General features: G+C 38.6%; 1 protein-coding gene across 1 annotated transcript; it reads right to left on the minus strand.

Moving 5' to 3' along the window:
* LOC134641447 (probable G-protein coupled receptor 149) lies at window positions 1-13,852 on the minus strand. Its single transcript, XM_063493873.1, has 5 exons — window positions 12,692-13,852; window positions 11,016-11,196; window positions 10,357-10,859; window positions 2,995-3,138; window positions 1-2,173 (listed from the first exon to the last, which is right to left on the minus strand). The coding sequence occupies exons 1-5, from the start codon at window positions 13,673-13,675 to the stop codon at window positions 1,661-1,663; spliced, it is 2,325 nt and encodes a 774-aa protein (XP_063349943.1). The 5' UTR covers window positions 13,676-13,852; the 3' UTR covers window positions 1-1,660.
* Between the last annotated feature and the right edge of the window lie 10,750 nt (window positions 13,853-24,602).

Consider the following 24,602-nt stretch of genomic DNA (forward strand, 5'->3'; position numbering starts at 1 on the left):
CTGAGCTGTAGTTTAACAATGAGAACAAACACATAATGGAATCACATCCACGCTGTTAAGCTGGAAAGACGGAGCACTGCTCAGCTAAAAACCTTTGGCACCATTAACAGTTGAAATGGTTGACATTGAATACAGTGTTGCATTCATCACGATTCATATGCCTGTACAGTATTTACTCTCACATTTTGCCTAGGAGCGCTTGAACTAGGAATGCATCGCAGTACCATTGGAGGCAATTTTCTTGTATGAATCTTTAATGAAAACAGTCTTCAGGAGGATGGGAGACATTGAGGCTGATGGCTGGGACTCCCTAAAGAACAATTCAAAAGCTTGCAAATGAAGTCCTCGCTGTGCCAATGCTGTGTTGAAGTTCAAAAAACCAAACAGCTAACATATAGAAGACATCACCATAAAACAAACATAAATACATATATACTTTAAAATTAGTCTTCAATACCAGTTCCACTGTTTTTTCTACACACAAGTACATGTATATGTGCATATAAATAATGATGTCATCTGAGAGAATGAAGATTTATATGATTCAGAAAGACATTCTTAACCCCTGTCAAACAATACTGATTTACACAGTCCCATCTATGAAAATTTTACTCCAGTCCTGAATATATGCATGTATTAGATAGAAAGTAAGAGGTCCCTGTGGCTCACCGATTGGATGGGAAGCAAACCGAGCGGGCAGACAGATGATCCCCCGAAGTGGTTCTGGAATGTACATTCATATGCTGCCTGCTGTGGTAAAATATGCACAGTCACTCATTTAAATTGCACAAAACATGTGCAAGGCAGAAAACTGTTCTGAAGAAGTAACAAAAAAAAAAATGCTTGCTTCACCTCTTCTTGTTTTACATCCTAAACAGTGATGGTGGATCCACCCTACCCTCCCAGCCCCAAATTAGATAGCAGATAGACATTTTAGACATTGCAGCTGGGTGAAAATGAAACACAATTCAAAGAAATATATGCAGAATAAACACTTTTTTTTTTTTCACGGTAAGCATGTGAAGATTTTTGTTAACTGACATCACAGATCAATGCTCTCAAACATATACCCTCATCTCTATGGGCACAGATACTAAAATGCACAACACATGCTCAGATGAGTCAGACACATGGGTCAGGTGACCCCTCGCCTCACAGCTGAGTCACCAGTGACGTAGTCTACTGGAGCTGTTTCATGTCAGACACGTGATCACACCTTGGTCCTTTTTTCCTCCTTTACATCTGATTTTTTCTTCTACCTGCTTCTTCTGTGATAACAAACTGGCATATGGTGAAAGCAAGAATACACATACACTGCTAAATTCTGATTCTCTTCTACTGTCTATTTGACATAGGTCTGTGTTCCACTCGATTTACAATATATATCATTTTACAGTCTAATCTATCTCTGTGTACTCTACATATAGGCAGTAAATGTGCTCTCCTGATATTAGCTAAAGAGGAAGTACAAGAGTAGGCAAACAGACTATTACAGTCTTCAGCTAAGCCTCTATTTGGGTCACCTGTCAACTCTGTTAGAGTGGTGATCAGAAAGAAGTAAATGTGGAATGATTAGGAAATTTGTCTCACAGCCTTTACTGTCTGAGGTGCTTTTTCAACCTCCACCAGAGAGCCACCCTATTATTATTCTGTATGTATGTCACTCTTCCCTCTCCCCAGCTTGCTTTCTATAGGCCTCATTGAGCAGCTGTATCTCCTCATGATACCCCGAGCTCTCCTGTGTCTGGCGTCGGCTGTTCTGCCGATGAGCCTCCACAGTGTCAGGTATAGTGATATTTATGGTCTCTGCTTCTGTGGTGCCACTGCTGGGGATGAGCAGGGAGTAAGAAGCAGTCTCACCCAGGTCACAGGAGACAAAGCGGTTCTCTCTTCGGGAGTAACGAAGTGATGGCGAGCGGGCATGGGTGGAGGACTGACTGATGTTAGATATGATAGAGACGCTGTCCATTGCCTCTTCATTGTCACAAATTTCCAAAACTTCAAGATGGATCTTGACATTAGTGTCCCCAACCCCAGCTCCAATTCCCATCTCCATTCCAATCTCCATCCCCATTCCTACACAGCTGGCGTTCACATCTCCACCCTGGCCTCTGGATGCTGTTTCGTCTGCACTGGGCTCATGGCCAACTGACTTCGAACGATAAACTTCCACCTGAGGGGAAGAGAGATTTCATGTTTTGTTTTGGACCACAGTGTGTAATACAACTGTTATTTCACTTGATGTCGTACAAAAATATCTCACAATGTTATAATTGATTTCTAAAACTCTATTCCATTAATCTTTTCCCAGTGGAACTCCCTGAAGAAATTTTAAATCTACTTTTTTAAGCTAGTCATTTTATGAAAATAAATGGTTTCTTTTTATTTGTTACATAGCGCATATGGACATATTTTATATTTATTGATAACTAGGAATTTCCTTTTCCACATTTCACTGATTCAAGGTCTTATAGGGCTAATTCTAGAAGTGAGTTGTGTTGTAATCAGGAACACATGACAGGAAAAATAATCTAGAATGTTATGATGGTGAGAGAAATGGCTAAAACTATGTCGCTCTTGATGGCTATATAAGAGAGTAAAATTGATCCCACAAACAATATTTACCTCGCTTAAATCTTAAATATGATGCCAGAGCCAGGCAGATCTTAGCTTAATTTCAGACTAGATTTACTTACAGACTGGAAAATGATTTCAAAGCTTAAAAATGTACCTAACAACATTTTTAAAGCTAACTAAATCATAATTTACCCCTTTCTTTTCATTTAAACACAAACAAACACATTTAAGTAAATTATAGTGATCGCTGATCACAGCATGTAATATCCTGTAACAAAGGAGTAGGCAAGCGATTCATATTTGTATTTATTCTCAGTACGAATGCAAAGAGCATTTCCCACAATGCCATACTACGGAGGAAATAAATTCTGTCTTGCAACGTGAGTTTAAACAAAGAGAGTGCTGAGATGACATTACCTTTTTGGCATTGTTCGGGGAGATCTTTCGACCATCACTGCTGACCTCGTAGGTGGAGAGAGACAGCGTCTTCCCTGTAGGTGCTTGTAAAGATACAGTTCCCTGAAAGGCGCACAGGGGAATTGATAGACCACCTGATGATCGCTGCACAGGAAAAACACAGAAAAGAACAAAAATTCAGTCAGAATTTAGCACATCGTCTTTATTTGAAAATCAAACTGCTATTAAATTCTGCCTTGGCCGTTCATTCTTGACAATAAATCCAAAGCAACTAATACTTCACTGTGACTACAACTCATTTTCCATCTCATTCCTGTTGTTTAAAGTAACTGAAGTTACATTATGTGCCTGATGTCAAGTGCAGTAAGATGAATGTGCTGACCAATCATTTCTATCCAAGAATTAATGACGCTTGCATGTAGAGCCCTAACAACAGCACTCGGCTGTTAAAATGAGATGTCAAGACTTCACGCATGTAGAGGCCAACAGACCTTTCAGTGAAAAAAAACACAAATACAAATAATGACTGATATATTATTTGGCCGTTATTAGATTAGAATAGCAAAGTTTCAGTGCACAGGATCAGGCAAATTTTCTCCAACGGCTTATCAGCTTGCTTTTAATTATGAGTCTACATTTTTAGTTTAATTTTCATTTTTTCAATCATATTTCATATTTTTCAGTCACACATTTACACTGCTTTTGTAGAGATTATGATGCCAGAGAGTAGATCAAAGTGAGCCTCTGTGAAAATATGTTTGAGACGGTGCATACTGATGGCAGAGGAAAATAGAAGCATCATGTGGCACAGAAGTAGGGAGACCTGTGGCAGGTCTAATTAAGCTTCTAAATTATTTAGTTTAAATATAATAATCTGATTGTGACTATGATGCACAACAGAAACAAAGCAGATGCCAGTCTCTTGGCAATCTCCCCCAAATCTGCCTGGTTCCCTGTCATTATGTTTGCCTCATTGTGAATGGAGAGAGACATGGAGGGAGAGACAAAGACTGCAAAGCTGAGCTGAAAACACATTGTCACGTAAATCAAATAACGTTCAGAACACATCATGTGGGAAGCACACTGATTGATTTCTTTCTGGATATTTTCACATGCCTTTCTTCATCTTACATATAAAATACTATTTTAACATGCTCCCCAAAGGATCGCCTGGCTTTTCCTTTTCCATCTCAATAAAGTTAATTTTTTTCTTTTATTTTTAAAATGCCTTTAAAAAAAGCCACGATAACCATTTTGCACATCTTTTGTGTTGTCCAACGAAAATCTAACTTGTGCTAGAGGACTTTGGTCAGCTGAAGCTATTTGCAGAATAGATCGAATGAGTAATATAAGGTTAAAAAAAAGTCTGCATAAAAAATAAGAAGTGGTGGGACAACACAGAAGGCTTACACCTGCACAAGTGGGGTGTGAATGTTGTCAGATATTTTCGTGCATATAACCATGCTTTTCTAGTGGGTGTAGGGTGGAATGGAAAGGGGGGCTAAGGGACTAAGGGAGCTAATTTCAAATTCTGCCAATGCAGATGTGATGATATTTTAAAATGAATGCTAATAAGGCCTGTACTTGTATAGCGCCCAGTCAGTGTATTCTAACATATTTTGAACTGTTTCCCTATTGCCGACAGTAAGTCTGTTCTGATTTTTTATGCCAAATTGATGTTGACCCCAGTGATTAAGGAAATGGCAACAAAACTACTGGATCGCCATTAAACATGGTGCTGATCTTTGCAGTGATGATAACTTTTTTTTAAAAATTTGCTAACAGAGTTATAGTGCAATCACTTGCGTAGTGAGTGCGCATAAAACTGAAAAATATAGATATTATTTAAGAGAAGATGGAATGATGACAAATGCATCACATAAAAAAAAAATGTAATCAGTGACTTATTTACAGTCTATACACACAGCATGACACTCTCTTTCCATACCGTGAAATACAACTGAAATATACCAATTAAATATATGATGCCATGTGGGCTTATTGTTGTTATAAAAGCCACTCCAGGAAGAGGTCGACGGTCTTAGCAGCCATATATTCATAGCTCAAACAAGTAAGATTCAGCTATTGGATAACAGGTTGAAACTGCCTCCAGTAAGTATGCATGTCAGCAAACTGGTGACATACTTACATTGACAGTATGTCAATGTAAGATAATTAGCAAGAGCAGCCTTAATGTCATATTTTAGGCTGTAGGATGCATTAAGTTCTAAATAATCATTACATTCACATTTTACTGTGCTTAAATGTATTAAACGGCCATCCAATGTAATTACCAAATTATTTTTTTTATGTTTCTGTACTGTTTAATCCACTAAGATGTGCAAGTCCTTTAGTGCTAAAATATCCATATCCATAAACTTTGAAATAAACTGTTAAATGCACCAAGGGAGAAAATTATAGTAAAACACATTAATATTACTTTATTTAGTATGAAAAACTAAAGTTACTTACTTGCACTCCTAAACAGAAAAAAAATATTAGGGGTGGAATGTTGTACTTGCTTAATTCCCGACTTTCTTAAAAAAAGGCCAGTATGCCGATTCAAATTTGGGTATAAACACACGAATTACGTCCAATGAATTCAGTTATTTTTTTGTATAAAAACAAGCTTCTGAAAGATTTCTAAAATATTTCTGTTTTCTTGTTTTTTAGGCTAATAAAGCTTATAAATTTGTTAAGCACTGTACATGGATGCTAACATGTCCAGGCACCAATGTTCCCTCTAATTTTTCACGTGTCTGAGCGAACACACAAACTCCCTGAGCGATCCCTTGGACCACTGTGAGCGACATCAGACGTGTGCAATGTGGTCACGCCAGCATTGAATCCATCCAAGTTACATGGTTTATTAAGATAATCAAATTACAGCATTTACATTTATGTTAGACTACTTTTAATTAACTGCTTTAGCCCACTTACAATGAAAATGTAAAAAAAAAATTGTGTTCATGACCTGTGTAGTATGCTAACACTATTGGAAGTAAAAATAACTTGAACTCCAATTTTGAAAACACAACTTTCTTTCTTTTTAAAAAAAGCTCTGACTTGCATTATGAGTCTGTGGTCTGGGAGAGAGTCTGTAGCTCTCTGTCTGCAAAATACAGTATATAATGACCAATGTTGGGCAATTAATTATATAGTTACTTCTTTAAAAAAGTAACTCAGTTTGGCAAACAACAAAGTTTTTTTGCAGCTATTTTTTTTAAATGCAGCCAAGGCGTTTTTAAATAAACATTTCAAACTATTTACAGAACAATCAGCTGTTCTGCATCAAATCTGATGCCACACAAATTATTTGCGCCACTCCAAAAAATAATTTCTGTCCACTATTAGATAAAGTAGAACAGCAGCCTGATACCTGCAGGCCTGACAACAGGAGATGTATCACTCCTGTAACACCTGTAACATTCAGCAGTCGCCTCATTGTTCTGACACACACAACAAAACTATTGACTACACTACACACTAACTACACAAGATTTGCGCTAAACTTCTCAAATCACTCACATCTCAAAGCACCGTCATCACTCCTAAAACTTCTCCCAGTTTTGTAACAACTAGATGTCACGTTGCCATATCATTTTTTGATTGGTCGACATGGTACTTTTTTGGACGAATAGGAAAGGTGGGTGGAGTTTGTTTTTGCTCACAGGCTTTCGAGCCTTTTTCCTTCTAAAACGCCGTTTTACCGTTTCTTCCCGCAGTAAATATAAACAACGATAGTATTCAGGAAGAAAACCAAACATTGCATATATTTTTATCACAACTCTGGTTTTACGTGGCCTATCAAAACAATTTAAAAACTGGTATAAAGTCCACACTTTTTCCGTAATTGTTCCGTCTGTCCTGCTCACATCTCCAATGGTTGTACACGTTTCATTAATGTGGCTTCACTCCACATCAGCCACGCCGCTTTGCTCGCTAAAACACCGGTGTCGGCACATAAGTATGCTGTCATAGCCTGTCAACAACCTTGATTAGCTGCGTATATACGAATGTAAATTGGCTGGACTATGGGATAAGGTGGAATCGTTCTAATCCCATACGGGAGCAGCCAGTCACTTACTGACTAACACTGCAAAACAGAATTGTTAAAGTATTAATTTTAATTTCAAATCAGGTTAGATTTTTTTTGTGCGCAACACAGATTTTCTGTGCGCAGAGACCATGCCAGCAGTGCGCAATTGCGCACGTGCGCAGCTTAGAGGGAACATTGCCAGGCACATGTTGTGATCCAAAAATCGGCATAAAAATAATATTTATTTTAAAGGAACGGTAAATAACTTTTACTGTAACAAGTTAGATCCAGTTAGTTTTTTTTCCTTTTTAATTTACAGCAGGTGACAACTGAAGAGCACAAATACTGTATTGAAGTTGACTAATACTGAGATATTTTTTGATGTTTCACTATATTTCATTGCCTTTTTAGATGAATACCAAGACTTGCTGTTAATAGGTTATATATTGTTTAAATAAGATATTTTGTGTAATGTTTATGTTGATTCAAATTAAAAGAATTATTGGAAGAAGAAAGAAGAACAGTAATTTTGATTACAGCCAGCATAACTTGTGGTTAGACGTATAAATGAAACATAAATGAACATCAGTAAACAGAGTTTTGTGCCTCCTACAGGAATGACTGTTGAGACTGTTGTCCCAAAGTAAACACATGTGTGTCCTATAGTTATTTGAAGTTCCCCCAGATTGTAAGAGAACAATGTAACTTGCCTGTTTGTTTGTAAACAGGTCATTTGGAAACTTGGGACTGTAGAGCGATGCAGAAGGTAATATTCCCTGAAAGTTTTCATTTTTTCCTCAGATTTGTGGCCGCACGGTGTCTTGTAAACAGTAATAGCTTAAGAACTGAACAGTTAAATAACACTTAAGTAAACAGTAAGTAAGTTATTCTCAATTACTAATTAATAGCATTCCCATTCTTTGTGTTTAAGGTTAGTTGATATTAAAATCTTGGTATTCAAATACACTAAATAAGGATAAACACATTAGGACAGCAAAGCATCAGGTTGTCAGCATGACTCATTTGCTTATTTCACACCTTTAATTAATTGAAGTGTCAGCATACACACATACAGTAATCTATTATTTAAATTGTATCAACTTCATACCTATTCAAAGTCAGTATTTTTTTAAGTCTCTATATTTCATTGCATTGGACAATCTTTTTCTTTAGAGTAAATTGGTTTCAGTCCTCCATACCTTAATGCACATTAGTTCTCCATTTCCTCTTGGGGAAAAGGGCTTGTAAGTTCACCCTGACTCTGTGCTTCCTAACAGATATGTCACAGAGAGGGTAAAGATGTGTTTAAGCTCTAATTCCACCTCTTTCCCTGGCTCCTGAAGGCCAGATGGGCTGACAGTAAGGAGAAAAGACGATGGGTAATGACATCTAGTCTGCTAACACGGAACAAAACACAGCTTGGAAGAACTATAAATCACAAAGTATTTTGGCTTGTCTTTCATCTGTTGTTTGGCTTTCTGTATTTATACAGTAATAACACGTTGTGTGTGTGTGTTTCTTTATGTCTTTTGTAAATGTGTTTGAGGAGCATAATGGTTGATGGATACAGAAAAAAAGGCTTCATTTTTCTTTGTTGTTTGGCAGTGTTTTTATGTTTGTTTGTAAACTGCACTGTAATCGTGATTCCACATTTAAAGACCCCAATCAATGATTAACGCCTAGAGAGACATATATATAGACTAGTATACTGAGAAGTAGGGCAGGGAAACGCACACACACATACACACACAAATACACACGCCAGCAGTGAGCATCTTAGACTTATACATGATGCAAAGTGAGTGCCAAAACCAAGCTGTAGATGCATGCTCCATGGATTTTCCACCCTCTGGTGATTTTCAGAGTGAAACATTTCAAACTTATAAGTAGAGCAGAGAAAGAAAAAGAAGGAGAGACAGCTACAGCATGTTCATGTGTGTACATGCCTGTATGTTTCCATGTCTGTTTACATCCACAGTCTACTGAATGAGCCTATATCAAGTCTGATAGTGTTACTGTTCTAAAAGTCACAGTTTGGTTACAAAGTTAATGCCTGTGGCTGCTCTGTTTCACAAGTGAGGCTGCTCTCTCATCTGTGTCTGTTATCTCCAATGCCAGGATACATTAATCATTAGGCCTTTACTGCTTTGTCCTTGTTTAACAATTCAGTTGGCTCTAGCGAAACACAAAGAGAATTAAGCTTCTGGTATTATAAGAACACAGGATGTCAACAACAAAGAAAGAAATGGATTAAAATGGATTAGTGGATAGTGGTCTCTAGCAAACTGTCTCAAGCTTTAGTGCTCTTTGACTTTGCTAGTGGATAGAGTAAAATATTGAGTACTTGAATAAATGATAACTTTGAGTCCCGGTATAGAAACACCACTATACAGTATATACTGAATCAATGTGTGTGTTTGATTAAACTTGAACTACAGAATGAATTGGAAATAAGTTTGGTTTTTTTGTTTGTTTGTTTTTTAAATTCAACTTTCACTCAAAATTTAACCTGCACAAATTGTTCATAAACACACACGAGAGAGCTAATATCCAATGAATCTCACTGATGCTGATCTTTAAACTGTAAGCATTTTAAAGATGCACATTCCTCCAACTTAAAAGAAAAAGAAATTCACTAGACATAATAAATTTTAAGTTTGTGGATGTATATTTGGTTTTGAAAGACAGGCTGGCATTGGCTACTAAAATGGTGTGTGGTAACTTGATCGATTGCTCTATAAGTGATAAAAGCTCAGCACAGATAAGAATATGCAAGGAGAGGAGAGGAGAGGAGAGAGGATTTTAAACATTTTATCTAAATCTCACGCACAGTTCCAAGGCTGTCAGCTTGATTATAAAGAGGCATATTTTTAGATGTGAACCCCCCCCCCCCCCCCCCCCCCCCGCCCCAAACCAACAGTATGTAAGCCTTTCTCATCAAACACTTCCTTAAAGGCTGGCTGTGTAAATATTGCACCCTATTCCATCGTCTATCGTCCTGTGTCTCTATACAAATGGACCACAATAAAAAAAATTAATTTCCTTTCAAACAAAATGTAAATGCACAAAGGGAGATTAAGAAATGTGTCTGTTTTATGGTCACGAAACACTAATTACTCTTAAATGATCACCACTACACTATGTTACTGCACGTTGCATGGTAAAGCCTAGGTTTCTTTGATTAATTTATGAAAGCAATAGAGTGGCAGTGTATGGAAAAATCGCCTAATGCCAGCCATAAACCACAAAGTGACAGACACAAATGATTCATTTAATGGTTCAAGAGCCAACAAATAAACTGGTTACACTGAATGCTGGTGTACCTGTCTGGGCGTTCTCTCGGATTTACTCCTGCACCACTCCCAGTCTGTCAGCTCGATTTTCCGACACTCCTCATGTGAAAGCCTCCTCTCAGGCCCCTCAAACACTGATGACGTGTCAGTGAGACTATGATCCTGTTCCCGGTGATGAGAAGCCAATGAAGGGACACAGCGGAATTTCTCATCATTCCCATGGTTCTCATGGGGAAGTGGAGCACAATCAGCCAGTGCCTCCCCGCCACCAGCCACTGCTTCCAATAGAAGATCTGCATGAGAGGAGCTGTCCACTGGGCACGTGGTGCTGAAATCAAAATTGGGCCCCAGCCTAGAGAGCGCACCACTTTGAAGCGCATCATGACGGGCATTAGGGAAGTCACAGTTAAAAAGGCTGTGATAAGCAGGCTTCTCAATGGGAGGACTGTTATGTGACATGGTGGCATGTGACAACTTGTACACTCCGTAGCCTTGTTGGAAGGAAAGGTTGAACTTAAATCTTCTTTTCATCACTGTGAAAAAGAAAAGTGAGAAAATTTTATTTTCTTCACCCTGCAAAATCATCACCGTTCCCCTGTACCACACTGGAACAGTTGTTTTGGCTTTTACTGTGTAAAAAGACATTTGGTTGTGCACAGTTAGTTAATTTGTGCTGTGCCATCATCTACCTGAGGGTTCTGGTGTTGGTTCCCGTTTGCAGTTAATGAAGCAGCCACATGGCATGTGGATCCAGCGCTCAGAAAGCATGAATAACGGAGTGACCGCAGGCGCCAGCAGAGTGAGAAAGAAGCTCAAAGTCTCCAGGGAGGAGCTGCGTGCATTGATTGCGTGGCGCACCAGTACCAAAGTCTGTGAGGGGGGAAAAAAGGAGAGAAATTAAGTCATTGAGGAGTCTCTGATTTAATATGCATGAGGAAGTTGTGGGAGGGAGACACATGAATGAAAATAAATTGCACAGACCTTTCACACATACTGGGCTTTCTTGATTTTAATTTTCCTATGTTCCGTATTCCAGTGGGCCAGCGGCACTTTAGCATTGCACCTGAATGTGCTCAATTTTAAAGATGGCTACAAATAATACAGCTACAATAAAACAAAACCAACACCAATGAAAATATTCTAATCCACAGAAACAAAACTTGTGAAATTACTGTATTTCTGACCGGTGATATCTTGACATTTTCGTATTAATCATCATTTGTTTTTATTCATTTGAGAGGGTTGCAAGTTTGGAATGCCAATTCTCTTTGTCCATCACTGCTGCACAGCATTTATCACCTACACTTTTTTCTTTTGCTTTCTTTTTTTTTTTTTGTTTGAACAAGAACAACTCTTGTAACAGAGGAACTTGGTGTTGCAAAGCATGGATGTATTTCACAAAGCAAACCCAGTGAATAGTGCCCTAAAGGTGTTACATAAAACTTGCAAACAATTGTTCTCAAAGCCTTTTAGGGAGGTTATTTTGTGAAATACAAAAAATGCATTAAAAAAAACCTTCTTTTAAAAAATATCAAGGTTTTACAAGACAGGCAGCAAACCGTGAAGTTAAATTGAAATAATTCAAAGATGTCAGATTATTAATAAATTCCACATTTCAATCTCTGGCAACTAAGGACATCATTCACAATGTGTCCGCCTCACTGTGAAGGATTTCTGATGGAGTCTTTAACAAGATAAGGAATTTCATTCATTTTTAGTGACAGAGAAAGTAAAAAGAGAACAAAACACTTCTATTAAACGACCCCACTTTATTTCCCCTCCACATTATTAACCCTTACAGCTTACAGCATACACCAAGAACAGTGATTTGATTGGGGGATACTGTTCAGCCGCGTGCCACACAGAGACCCTGCTAGTCTCTAATTGGCTGTTAAGCACTTTCGTGGATTTGATCGGATGGTGGCTGCTGACGTCACCCTTGGCCAGAAACATACAATATAACTCTTTACGATTATTTTCAGTGGTCTGCTCACCTCACCGATTATGGCAATAAATCACCAAAACAATCTGTGTAGCTATATGAAGCCAAACAGAGACCTTGGGTTAAAGTGATTTTACTTTAAGGTTAGGTATTGAGGTTTTATTTTGTTGGCCAGAGGTTGTTCTATAATTATGAGGCGGTTTCGTGTTAGATTTCGGTTGGAGTTTCATAGATTTTCTACAAACCGAGGGCTGAATAGCATTCCAACTAAATGAATAATAAATTATTTCATTTCAAGGTAATACAACTAAAAGGTTCCAAGCCAAGTAGATCAATGGGTTGGCAGGCCATTTGCTAAAAAGTTATTATGGTGTTGTTTTTGGCACCATTTACTGGGACATTTGCTTTTATGGGGCTTCTTACCATCATTGGCATCCATAAAATAACTCTGACAACCGCCAGGATCATGGAGAAGCGCTTTTGTGCAAACACCACAGGCGTATCCCCGACAGTAGCTGTCCTTTGATCACTGGCAGACACTGGGGACAAACTGCTGTCCTCTTTCTCCCTGAGCTCTGTCCCGCACGAACTTGGACTCAGTTCGTTGTACGCCCCGAAACTTTTATTCAGGCTGTCCCGGGAAAAGGACTGCAGATCACAGAGAGGAGCGGTCCCGCTCAGTCCTCTTGCCATTTCTAGATAGCTGGGGTACAATAAAGTCCTTTGGGGCTCCCTGGAGCACAGCAGCTGGTAAGTGAGGGGGATAAAGAAAAATAACAAGCCGCAAAAACACAGAAAATATAAAGAGAAGAGCAGCAAAATGTAAAAACTGTCGCTCTCTGGGAAACACCCGAGAGAGGCCGGCGTAAAGCTTCCCCATCCGCATAAAGGTAGGACACTGACGGCCAGGCTGACCGCCCACACACCGGCAATAGCCCACATTACTCTCAGTGGCCGGCGCACAGACTGAAGCACTCCGAATCTCTTGGTGACATAAAAAGTGTAGGCTGCTATAAGGCAAGCCTTCATATTGCTCGAAACACCTTGGAACACGTACAGAAGTCCAGATAAAGTGCACAGGCTGCCCGACCCTTCACCTCCATTTGCTTCCCACTGAAGGAGCATGAATAAAGCGAGTGGGACCAAACTGAGCAGGTCGTCCACCGACATGGAAGCCACAATGACACACAGGGAGGTTTTTTTCCTCATCCGGAGGACAGACAGCAGCGAATACACACCTCCAACTAACGTTACAGCGGCGATGGTTACGCACAAACCGAAAAGCAGCAGGCGGATTTGCCTCTCCATCCCGGAGGGGTCTGGCGTGTCGTAGGTGGCAGTTGGAAGGTAGCTTTGGTTAGGCGCCGGGGAGCTCTGATACGTCGTAGACATCTCCAGTGAATTCATTGTTCTGCCTCTTTTGGCACTTTTAAGTGTTCAAATTTGACTCATTAGCTTGTAAAGTTCACCACGCTGGAACGACGCGAGAACAGCACAGCACTCGGCTCATGTTTAAAAAAAAATCACCATCCAACTGAGAACGTGTGCAGACGCTTTCCAGTCTCTTGGATGTGGAGCTGGTGAGGTTGTGTCGGGAGGCACCTGTGTCCACCGTTCAAACGGCGCAGCCAGAGTGCCTCTCGTTTCCAGCTGCTGATTTACGCGCTTTCGTCATCAGTGGTTACTTTCACGGCAGTCACTGGAGGGTTGAGCCAAACGCAGCATACTACTACAACCGGTTCTATATCCGTGTAGGACCGGTTCGATTCATCAGGGTGCATTTTTATTTGTGTCATGGCTCGACTCATTTGACGAGTCATTCCAATAATCACCCCTGTCTGAACAAGCCCTTTGACAAAATTTAATGCAAATGATAAAAAGTAGAGGGTCTTATTCATGTATTTATTTTTTTATTTTTGGACAATTCAGATTTGTGTTTATGTGTAATGGTGGAGCCATCACTTACTGAATAATTCCATTTGAAATCCATCTACACAGGCTGTGCGAGCCATTTTCAGCAGATTGGTTTTCATTGCTTTGTTTTCAACCCCCCCACCCGCGCCTTTTTTTTTTTTTTTTTTGCTTAATGGAGTCAGGAAACTAAATGCCAGGGCTAAAATAATAAGGGAATCATGTGGGGTGGATGCTCTCTCGAAACAGAGTAAGGCCAGTTTACTGTAAGTGCTTACATGGCTGTTTGTATATGATCCCATGTCCTTAGATTTGAAAAGTACTCGTAAAGTAAGATGAAAAAAAAGTGTGGCAAAGGTTCTGAGGTTTATAGAAATAAATTACCCTTATCTGTAAAAGGAAGCTGTGTTACAGAGAACTACTACATGATGTATTTTTTTTCAGAGAATATTGTGATAAAGAATATTATGAATGTTCATTTGCTTTTGTTTTTCCAAGAAAAAGAAATCACACCTCCTGTGTTGTGCTTTGTTATCATTATTGATAGCTTTTTGGTCTTATGCCCTTTGTGCAAATATGCACAGAGATGCATGATGACAGCTCAGGCTCATTTATTTACACTCCTCATGTTCTTACTCACTGTATGATATCATTATCTGTGGATGCTCCTGAGTGTAAGTGCATCTGACTTGAGGTCCTGTAATTAAATTATAGTTTGGGCTAAGTGACTTCCAGCTATTCTAATGACTCAACTCTCTCGGGGGGCAGGAGGACACAGAGGGGAATGTAAAAGAACAAAAACACAATCCACAAGGGTACATAAACACTAAAACACAAATACACACAAACACACACAAATATACCAGCTGAGCACAGCCTCACACATCAAGGTGACCTACTTTGTGTGTATCTATCTCTGTGTGTGTACTGCATGCAGTGGTTTGTTCATGTGAGCGCAAGGTAAGTGTGCAGCTCTGTAAAATAAATTCATAAGCACTGTGCAAAAGTGCATCGATGAGGAACAGAGTAAATGCAGGGTCACATGATCTGTTAGAAAAACTAACACACTTTCATTATCTGTTAATGGAACAAAGACCTAAAGTACATTTTAATTCAAGTCAGTTCGATGCAGAGGTTGAACAGAAGAAATACACGGCTGAAAATTATTTACCACAACAGAATATTTAACAGTAGGTGTATACAGTTTTGAGTAAATTATTAAAATCCTCATGTTAGTGTCGATTACAGGGCAGAACAACACAGTACGTCCTATTAAAAGTTATAAAATAAATATTAATCAGCGCAAACACAAATAGATACAAGCACCCATGCATTATGGATATATGCTGAGCTTATCTAGCCCTGGGTGAAAGCAACAGGGGCAAATCAGAAAAGAAGAGTGAGTGTGTTTGAACTACAAGTTTTGATGTAGCTCAGTTTTGAATAAATAAATAAATAGTCTCATCAATAAATGGCTATCATAGAATCCACATTTTAAGTCTTAAATAAGAAGTTAAAAAAAGTCATTTATACAATTACAGTTAAATTCAAGGTCAGTGTAATACATATATACAAATTTATGCTTGGGTGATGAAACATTTATTGCAAATTCCCAGCACAACCACAACTAGCTTATCATTGTTTTCTAGCTACATGATAAAAGAACTTCCTCCATCTGCAGACTGACACACATGCATGCTGCACTATGAGGGTAAACAGAGTTTACGCTGAGCAAATCTGCATAGACTCTAACATAAATTTCATTCTTATTGGATTGTGTGTTGTTGCACATCATTTAAATCTTTCAAATGAGGCTTGCTGTGGCTAGCATTCTCCTTGTGTTAACATGGAACATGTGCTTTGTAACATCTGACATTTTTATTGGTGTGTCCACCAATTAATGAGGTCCCATGAAGGAAAATAAAATTATATTCAAACTAATAAAGAGCTTCATTTGAGAATTACAGCCATCTTACCACATCTAATAAATCCTTTTACTGTAATATTGGCTTTGATATGAAACCAAAACCATGGGAATACTTTGAAGTAAAACCTTGATGTAGTTCATCGGGACCATGAAAAGGAAACAGCTAATCAATGATTGATGATTGTAATATACTGTTCAAATGCCCTTCAAATTCATAAATGATGTACTGCATTGCATCATATACATGAATACATGTACAAATATAAAACTAACAATCCTCTGTTGCTTACTGGCCTCTGGTGGTACATCACAGCTTGTAACTTTAAACTGTAGAGCTGCTGGAGTTCAGCTCTCTTCCTCTCTCTAAACACAAATGTACCCACATCTACATGCACATACACACATATAAACACAGAGTGTCTAAGTGCATCATTATCCTAAGTCACATCAAATATTAATGAAGCAGCACTTGACACAGAGATATAGAGACAGAAACAGGATGGAAGATTATATTTGCATAAAAGAGAGAGCTTTAAATTGAATGAGCAGAGGAGGATGAATAGTTAGTGCCATGAATTTATAATTGCTCAACACTTAATTCTCTGCTGAGTGTACCATGTAAAATACAACTGGTGCATGTTGGCATTGTTCAAATGCTGTTTTTAGAATTAAAGTGACTTTGAGATCCAAATTATATCTAATGTAATCGTTAAAACTTGTATGGTACAAACAAATTAGTCCAGCATTAGTGAGTAGAAATGTCTAAAAGACACATTAAACCTGTGTTAAAAATGTTTTTATAGAAGTGCAACAGGTTTTGTGCAATTAGGTTTTTAGTGGTAAACTCTGAACTAAAAGGAGAACAAATGTCTTAATGTCAGTAAGTGAGCAGAAACCATTCTCATAGTTGTTGGAGTAAGCAGTTTCTTCCATACATTCACAACATTGCCTCAGTTCATTGTGGTTTGTGGGCTTTTGTTTATGCACAGCTCTCTTAAGGTACTCTGACAGCATTCAGTTGGCTTGAGGTCTAAACTTTTCTTACCCAATTACAGCAGATGAAGTCATTGTCCTGTTGCATGAGCCATTTGATCTAAGCTTTACCTGTCAGACAGAGGGCTTCACGTCTGACTGTAGGATGCCATGGGTTCATGGTCAAATCAATGACTAGAAAATGTCTGGGTTCTGTGACTACAAAATAAGCCCAAATCATCCCCCCTCCTCAGCTGTGCTGACAGTTGATATGATGTGTTTGTACCGATGAGCTGTGTTTGGTTTTTGCATGTGCATTTTGGCCAAACATTGCCACTTTGTCTGACTCTCATCTGATATTGTTCCAGAAGTCTTGTGGTTTGCTGGCATGCACTTTTTAGAGAGAAGTAGCTTTCTCCTGGCAGCCTTTCCAAACAGTATTCAGTATTTCCAATTGTACTGTTATAAACTTTAACATTTAACATACTGTCTTAGGCCTGTGGAGTCTAAGATGTAGCTCCTGGGTTTTTTGCAGTTTCTCTGAGCATTGGATGATCTGGCCTTGGGGAGATTGCTTGGTCCACTCTGGTGTTTTCTGCTAAATGAAAACATTGATTAAGGTTGGTTGAAGAATACAACATCTTTTGTATATGCATATACTATTAACTGTAAGGTATGTACATTTATATATATTTATATATATATGTATATATACACAATAGGGTGTGTGATCAAATATCCTGTGAACAGATCCACAAATCCAAACTAATTTCAACAATTGTAAAATTGACTGAATTTTCACTCAGGTATGTAAGATAGTTTCCAGGATCACTGCATTTTTTAGACCACTCCCTGTTTGTCCAATTTAGATGGCTTAACAATTTTCAGGCTGTGATGCCTCAAACTTGTGCAGAAAAACTCAGCTCAACAAAATGTGATGAGACCAGGATCTCCAGCTACGGCCAAGACATTTCCAGTGTTTCCCAGCTGAAGAATATTCAAAGCCAGTCAGATAAAGAGCGAGATAGGGAGCATGATTTGCTCTCTTTTTTTTTTTCTTTTCCAACAGAACTGCTCTTTCCTGCTAGCTCAGAGTGCACTGAAAACACAGGTTTTGCCACAGAAACAAAGTCTGGATCCTTTCCCAGATTTGCCTTGTGCAACTTAGTCCACATCTCAAAAATTCAAATCAAGTTGAAAAGTCATGTTTTGACATGCTGGAAGTGATTTAGTGTCCATTGCAGAGGCTCAACTGCTGCAGAAAATAATGGGACTTACAGCCATGCTGAAAATGGTCCAGACGTGCACCAGAAATATATTCCCAAATCTGTGATTTACCAAATTTAAATAAGATAAGGCTTTTCTTTTTTATTTTTTTTTGTAGTAAATATACGTAGGTGCATAAAAGTAAATTTCAATAATAGATTAAACTTCAAGTAAATGATGTCAACCCTATTTTTAAAATGTTATCACTGAAAATAGGACATACTAAAAAATGTGGCCAGTTAAATTAACTTTGTATTTTGAATTTCACCTTGATTTTGCAGTAACTTTTTTTTTCTATTTTTACTGGAATCTATATATTTAATAAATCAGTGTTGACAAACAGAAAGAGAAAAGGTGCATGGTGAGCAGGCTGAAGGACAAGGACCCTCTCTGCTATTAAAGTGGGCTTTTGCAGTTATTATAGTAAGCAAGCAGGCTGAAAAAATGCCTAAAATCAACGCATAAATCAGCACATTCACTGCTTGTCAGTTTGTCAGTATCTTTTCAGAATGCTTTTCAAATTGTGCAGATAAAATTCAAATGAAACTGGAAGTGCATTTATTGTGCATTTGGTTCGCTGCTGTATGCACCTGTAAATGACTGAGATCTGAAATAATGTATGCAGATGTGTTAGGAATCCATATCTGCACGCAGTTTAAGTGTTGTCATATATCACAAATTAGGCAGACTTGTGAGCAGATTCTTCTTCTTCTTCTGTAGTTTTGGTTTTTTAACAAAGTAATAATACAGTGTAGTTAATATGTAATTATTCCAGCGCTTAAATCTAGGGGTTATTTACAATAATACTTATAAAGGTGAAGCAGTGTGTGCTTGCTTTGAAACAATAACGTGTTGATTAACACTTACTTGTGATTTTTGTTGCACTACATAATGAACTACTGATCAGGGGATGTCAGTGGTAGTTAGATGGTGAAGCACATTATTTTATTACCCACCCTGAGACAAATGAAGTGTTTTTTAGGGAGATTGAATAGCATTAGGGGTGTCAAGTGCATAATAGCTCATTTCTACTTTTTGTGTGTGCCATTTCAACTCAAGCCAAGTTGACCATCAGAAATTCTTATCAGACCACAAACAATTCTGCACCTGTTTCCACGGAAACGGTGACAGGAGTTTAGCGATATACAGGTTTGGTTCGCTGCTGTTTCCCTTATTTATCTCTCACATAAGCAAGGACATATGCACCGGTACTCAGTTTCCATCAGCACTAATTGACTGAGTTTGAATATTCATTTTTTACTTTCCCAAACAAGTTACAAAAGTGACTAACAGTGCACTCATAGAGGTTTAAGTGGAGGTCACATCCCCATCAGCCAAACAAAATGTGGTATACCTTTTAGTAAGAACGGTTCCTTTTGTTGGCAGCGATGAGTGCGACAACATATAGCAGTGACAGTACCCACAGAAACAAATAACTGCCTAACGCAAATGCTTGAAATTGAAATTAGGCTGAGGTAAAGTTAAAGAAGGCAACACCTTACAAGTAAGGAAGACCATCCTTTTGCGTTATTAAAAGTTTTTCAAAGCCATAAAGTTCAGTGCTAAGTTAGGCTGATTTGCATTTGCAAAAGCCGATGCCTTGTTGGGCTGGAATGATTTTAATGCACCTGGTAGAAATGAAAACAGTAAAAAACAACATGCTATTTATAAGCCACGGACCTCCGCTCAACCACACTGTGTTTTTTTTTGTTTTTTTTGACAAGGAAGCAACAGATAACTGGTTAAATGAGGGGGAAAATGTAACACATTCAGATGCTTTCATACTCATTATAAAATTGCATAATGAGTATGAAAATGATCCATGTTTTGGGGGAGATAAACACCAACAGGTAATTTTGTCTGAAACATTGCTATCCATCACTATTGCCATGATAGTGAATGAAAAGACATTTTAGTAGGAGGACCTTCATCCTTCCAGTACACTTTTGGAGTTTTGGAGAGTCTTGACAAGAAGCACTGAGGCTATTATGAGATCCCAACACCTTTCAAGGATACTCTAATGTGGCTTTGCTTTTTGCTTCGCCACCTATTTTGAGATTTGTAAGTATATGCTCTTTCCCATATGTGCCTCTGAACAATGCCTTTGTTTGTTTAGGGGAATCACTGTGAAATGTCACAACCACTAAATTCATGAATCATTCAATGAATCCTGACTGGAATCATTTAAATGTCAAGTTCAAAATGTTTTGTTAAACAATGACTAAATTACGGGGATCATGGATCATAATGGATATTGTGGTCTTTGTATGTGTTTTTGTTACTTTTCTGTATTAAAGCTATAGATAATAAAGTGTGTGGCTGTATTAGCTAATAAACAATATGAATATGTGTGTTACAGAGTAAATATTAATGGAATATATAACCAGTTTCCTATGTTTTGTGTCATTTATTGACTTAATTTCCAACCTAAGAGCCATTCTGATTACCCATATTTGGGTAACAGGACCATAATTTGTTCAGAAACTCAGTCTGAAGGGTCCTGAGACTATATGAAAACGTAAAAGTAGGAAAAAAATCCAGAAGTAGACCTGGCTTTCTCTAAGGGGCCGGTTTGGGTTTCAGTGTGATTCTTCTCATGTTGTATTCCTACTGAAATATTATTTCAAACTCTGTTTCCTGGACTGCACTTTACTGTGGCTAGAAAAACAGATTTTCTACTAAAAAGTCCACTTTGCTCAAAAAGATAAACTTTAGAACATATTTTTGCACATAACAAGGACTGCATTTTTTTGACCCAATTACCGACATGGTAAACACACCAGGAACGTCACTTAATAGCCAAAATGAACAGGAATGAACAGGTCACGTCAAGATTCTAATTTGGCCACCAGATGGACCTATTGCACTGTGTAATGGCTCAGCTATGTCAGAGTCAAACATAACCAATAATGGATCACTCAGGAGGAACCAGGCTTCCAAAGCTTTGCCTAAAGCCAGTGTAAGATGAATACAACCAGAGCCAGATAACACTGTATCTGTCTTCTACACTCACAGTTCCTTTCTTGCAGATTTGTCACCCTGCAAGAGTTAGAGGGGGACTCTGGCGCCACTCAGGTGGGCCAGTGCTGTAGTTCTGCAAAGACAAAACTCATCAAGGCAGCTGACTGTGGAGAAATGTGTCAAATTAGCGTTCTGCTTCTTTGACCATCTCTCTCCATGATCTCTATACTCCATCTCAACAACCTGCAGCACACTAATCAGCATAACGAATTCATCCAGCATGCCTGGCTTAATGGAATCAGTTACTTGTAGGGAAAAAAAACAACAACAAGAAAAAACCCAGCTTGTGTCTGAGATAACGGGGGAGTAATACGTCTGATCATTTATGCAAATCAACTGATGATGATAAACTATTATTTGTTTTATTTCTTATTATACAAAAGAGATGGAAGGGAGAGAAGATAAAAGGAGCTCATATAAAGGAGGTGATGTGACAAGCCCATCTGTTTTCATATGCATGTTTTCATATGTGTGCCCAAGCACTGAGCCTCGCTTCCTTTCCCTGTCCATGTGTGTAGTGTGTGTGTGTACTTCAACATTAATGAGCAGACCAAAGATTTTCATTAAGGCCCCATTAGTACCTCTTTTTCCCTATGGGCTTCTGTGCTCTCATTCATTCTTCTGATGCAATAACCAGAGAGAAAGCGAGAGAGACAGAGAGTGGAAAGAGACATGCCTCACTGTCACAGGAGTTCAGTAAACTGCAATAAATCTGGCACCGTTTTAGAATACTCCAACTTGTTTGAACTTCTTTTCATTTTAGAAAAAGAAACATCAGCTGTTGAGTGATGACAAGTAAATTATGAAATATGATTGTTTATTAAATAAACATTTTGGCACTAATCATTTCAACTTGAGAGGCAGATGTTTCAATTATAGAAAACAAACAGATCATAAGGGACTGAGCTCAAATCCGAAAGGTTTCCTTGACTGACATCTATGCACTAGCTTGGCTATCATCCCCACGCTGCTGACAAGCATGGCTGGGCAAACTTTTAAAAACCTTTCAAGCAGCCACGCTATCAAACTGGAGCGCACTTCAAAACACTGTGGAAGGGTAGCGACTCCCCAACAAGTTAACTGGCAGCAGATCTTATCTTGGGAAGTGTGTTTTCAATCTTGGTGTTTCCAATCCAGTGCTCATCTCAGACAGAGATGAGCAGTTTGAAAAATTTGGCTGGAGTAGAAAAAAAAGCCTTTCTCTTGAACATCACTAAAAATAACAAATATGCTTCACCACAGGGGGTTACAGCTAGGAATAAAACGTTGCTGTGCTTTCATTACAGAACATTAGAGGGCAGTGGGTTTGCATGAAGTGCCAAAGCCGATTTCAGATCAACCAGAAACTTGTGAAACAGCAGAGACAACACTCAGTGGCTGGTGTTAACTAGTCTCTCTTTGTAGCCCGCTGTGTGCTTCACCTTCATGCTTACTTGACCTTATCTGTTGCATAATTTTCACTGCCAATCAGTATGCTCACATTTTGCCAAAGAAGATGGAAAACTCAAATAGGAGCAGCCCTCTGAAAAGTCCAAGAGGAGAGATAGATGCTTTTTCTGTGTCTCTGCTGACTCTTCAAAGTGAGGTAAAACATTTCCTGTCAGAGGATTTCGGACAGAGGGGAAAACAAGCGAGGGTGAGGAAACAAAGTAAACCCAAATAGAAGCGTAGGAATTTCGGTGGTGGTCGACAGATCATGTTGGAGTGTTAAGACAAATATTGCTTGAAAATATACAATGTCCGCTCACAGAAAACGGCACACTGTAAGAGGTGACAGCATGCAGCAATGCTGCTACTCACGAGGAAGCTTGTCACATAGTAGAGTGGTTAGTCACACAGCTCCAACCCAAATACCACACAATTAACTCTACAATTCCTGCTGATTCCCAACGAACAAAAAACAGTTTTGGAACTGGTCTAGACATGCCTTACATTTTGATCAGGAGGTGTATTCAGTGAAATCTCTTTTCAGTGTCTGGATTAGGATAAATCCCACTGTACCTGCATTGTTATGTCCCCACATTTTGTCAAGTCTTGATTCCTGCTGGAACATGTGGTGTGATGACAGAATGAATATAAAAGGCACAAAAGAATATAATCTGTGTGGAAATCAAGTCATTGCTACCCTAAAGATAACATCCTATGCATGGAGTGATATTGGATTTAGTGAAGTGTGCGATGTGAATGGATATCACACTTGTACTTGAAGCTTTTTGAAAAATCAGTAATCCGTGAGAGCAGAAGACAGTGATGTCTATAGATACTGTTCCGTTATGGCTCAGTCAAGGGATTATTGCATAAAAGCATGCCTTTGTCCCATTTTAGGAGTAGACTGACTAAGAGCCTTCTCAGAAGAAAGAACCGTAATTACTTATGACAGCATTATTGAATTGGAAAAACACCGGTAATGAAATGAGTCAGGATGTAACAGGCCCTTTCACAGTGCCTGTATGTTAAATAAGTGATTTACTAATGGTTTTTCTGGATGGTCAGTGCTTACGCAATCCAAACCGCCAAAGCCATTTTTTGCAATTTGTATACCCATGAATAATTTGTCATGCTTTCTCGTTAATCTATGAAGCACAAGTAAATGATTCAACGATCAAAATTTAACCTATTTGTCAGAATGAGCAAACTTTCTGTAACTCTGTAACTGGACTGACACACACATACCTTCATACACATCACTGCCTCAAGCACTTATCTGCACAATCTCATACACACACACACACACACACACACACACACACACACACACACACACACACACACACACACACACACACACACACACACACACACACACACACACACACACCTTCATACATCAAGCTACGTTTTGCACAATGCTCAGTCTTTTGCATAACCCACTGTCATTGTTGCACTTTTCTAATGCACTGTTGTGTCTGTATTGCTCTGTTCCGTCTGGTGTTGCACTGTCTTTGTTTTGTTTTTGTTTTGTTTTGTTTTTTCTTACAATTTTTGACTTGACTTGAACTCTTTATAAAGTCTTTCCAAATTGCAAACTCTTTCAAAATTAACGCTTCAACTTTTGTATTTTCCCTGGAGCCGATCTCAGTGCAAACCATTTTGTTTTTAATTCAAGTGGCAATCTCAAAGATTTCAGTCCTGGTTGATTTGGTGACACCCGTAGTTACTAGTGGTAACTCCAAATGCACTTTAATACTGCGTGTGACAGAGTGCTGGGACCAGAAAAGCAAACTATTGTTGTTTTGA

Source organism: Pelmatolapia mariae, linkage group LG14 (genome assembly GCF_036321145.2).
Source record: "Pelmatolapia mariae isolate MD_Pm_ZW linkage group LG14, Pm_UMD_F_2, whole genome shotgun sequence".
Classification (NCBI taxonomy): domain Eukaryota; kingdom Metazoa; phylum Chordata; class Actinopteri; order Cichliformes; family Cichlidae; genus Pelmatolapia; species Pelmatolapia mariae.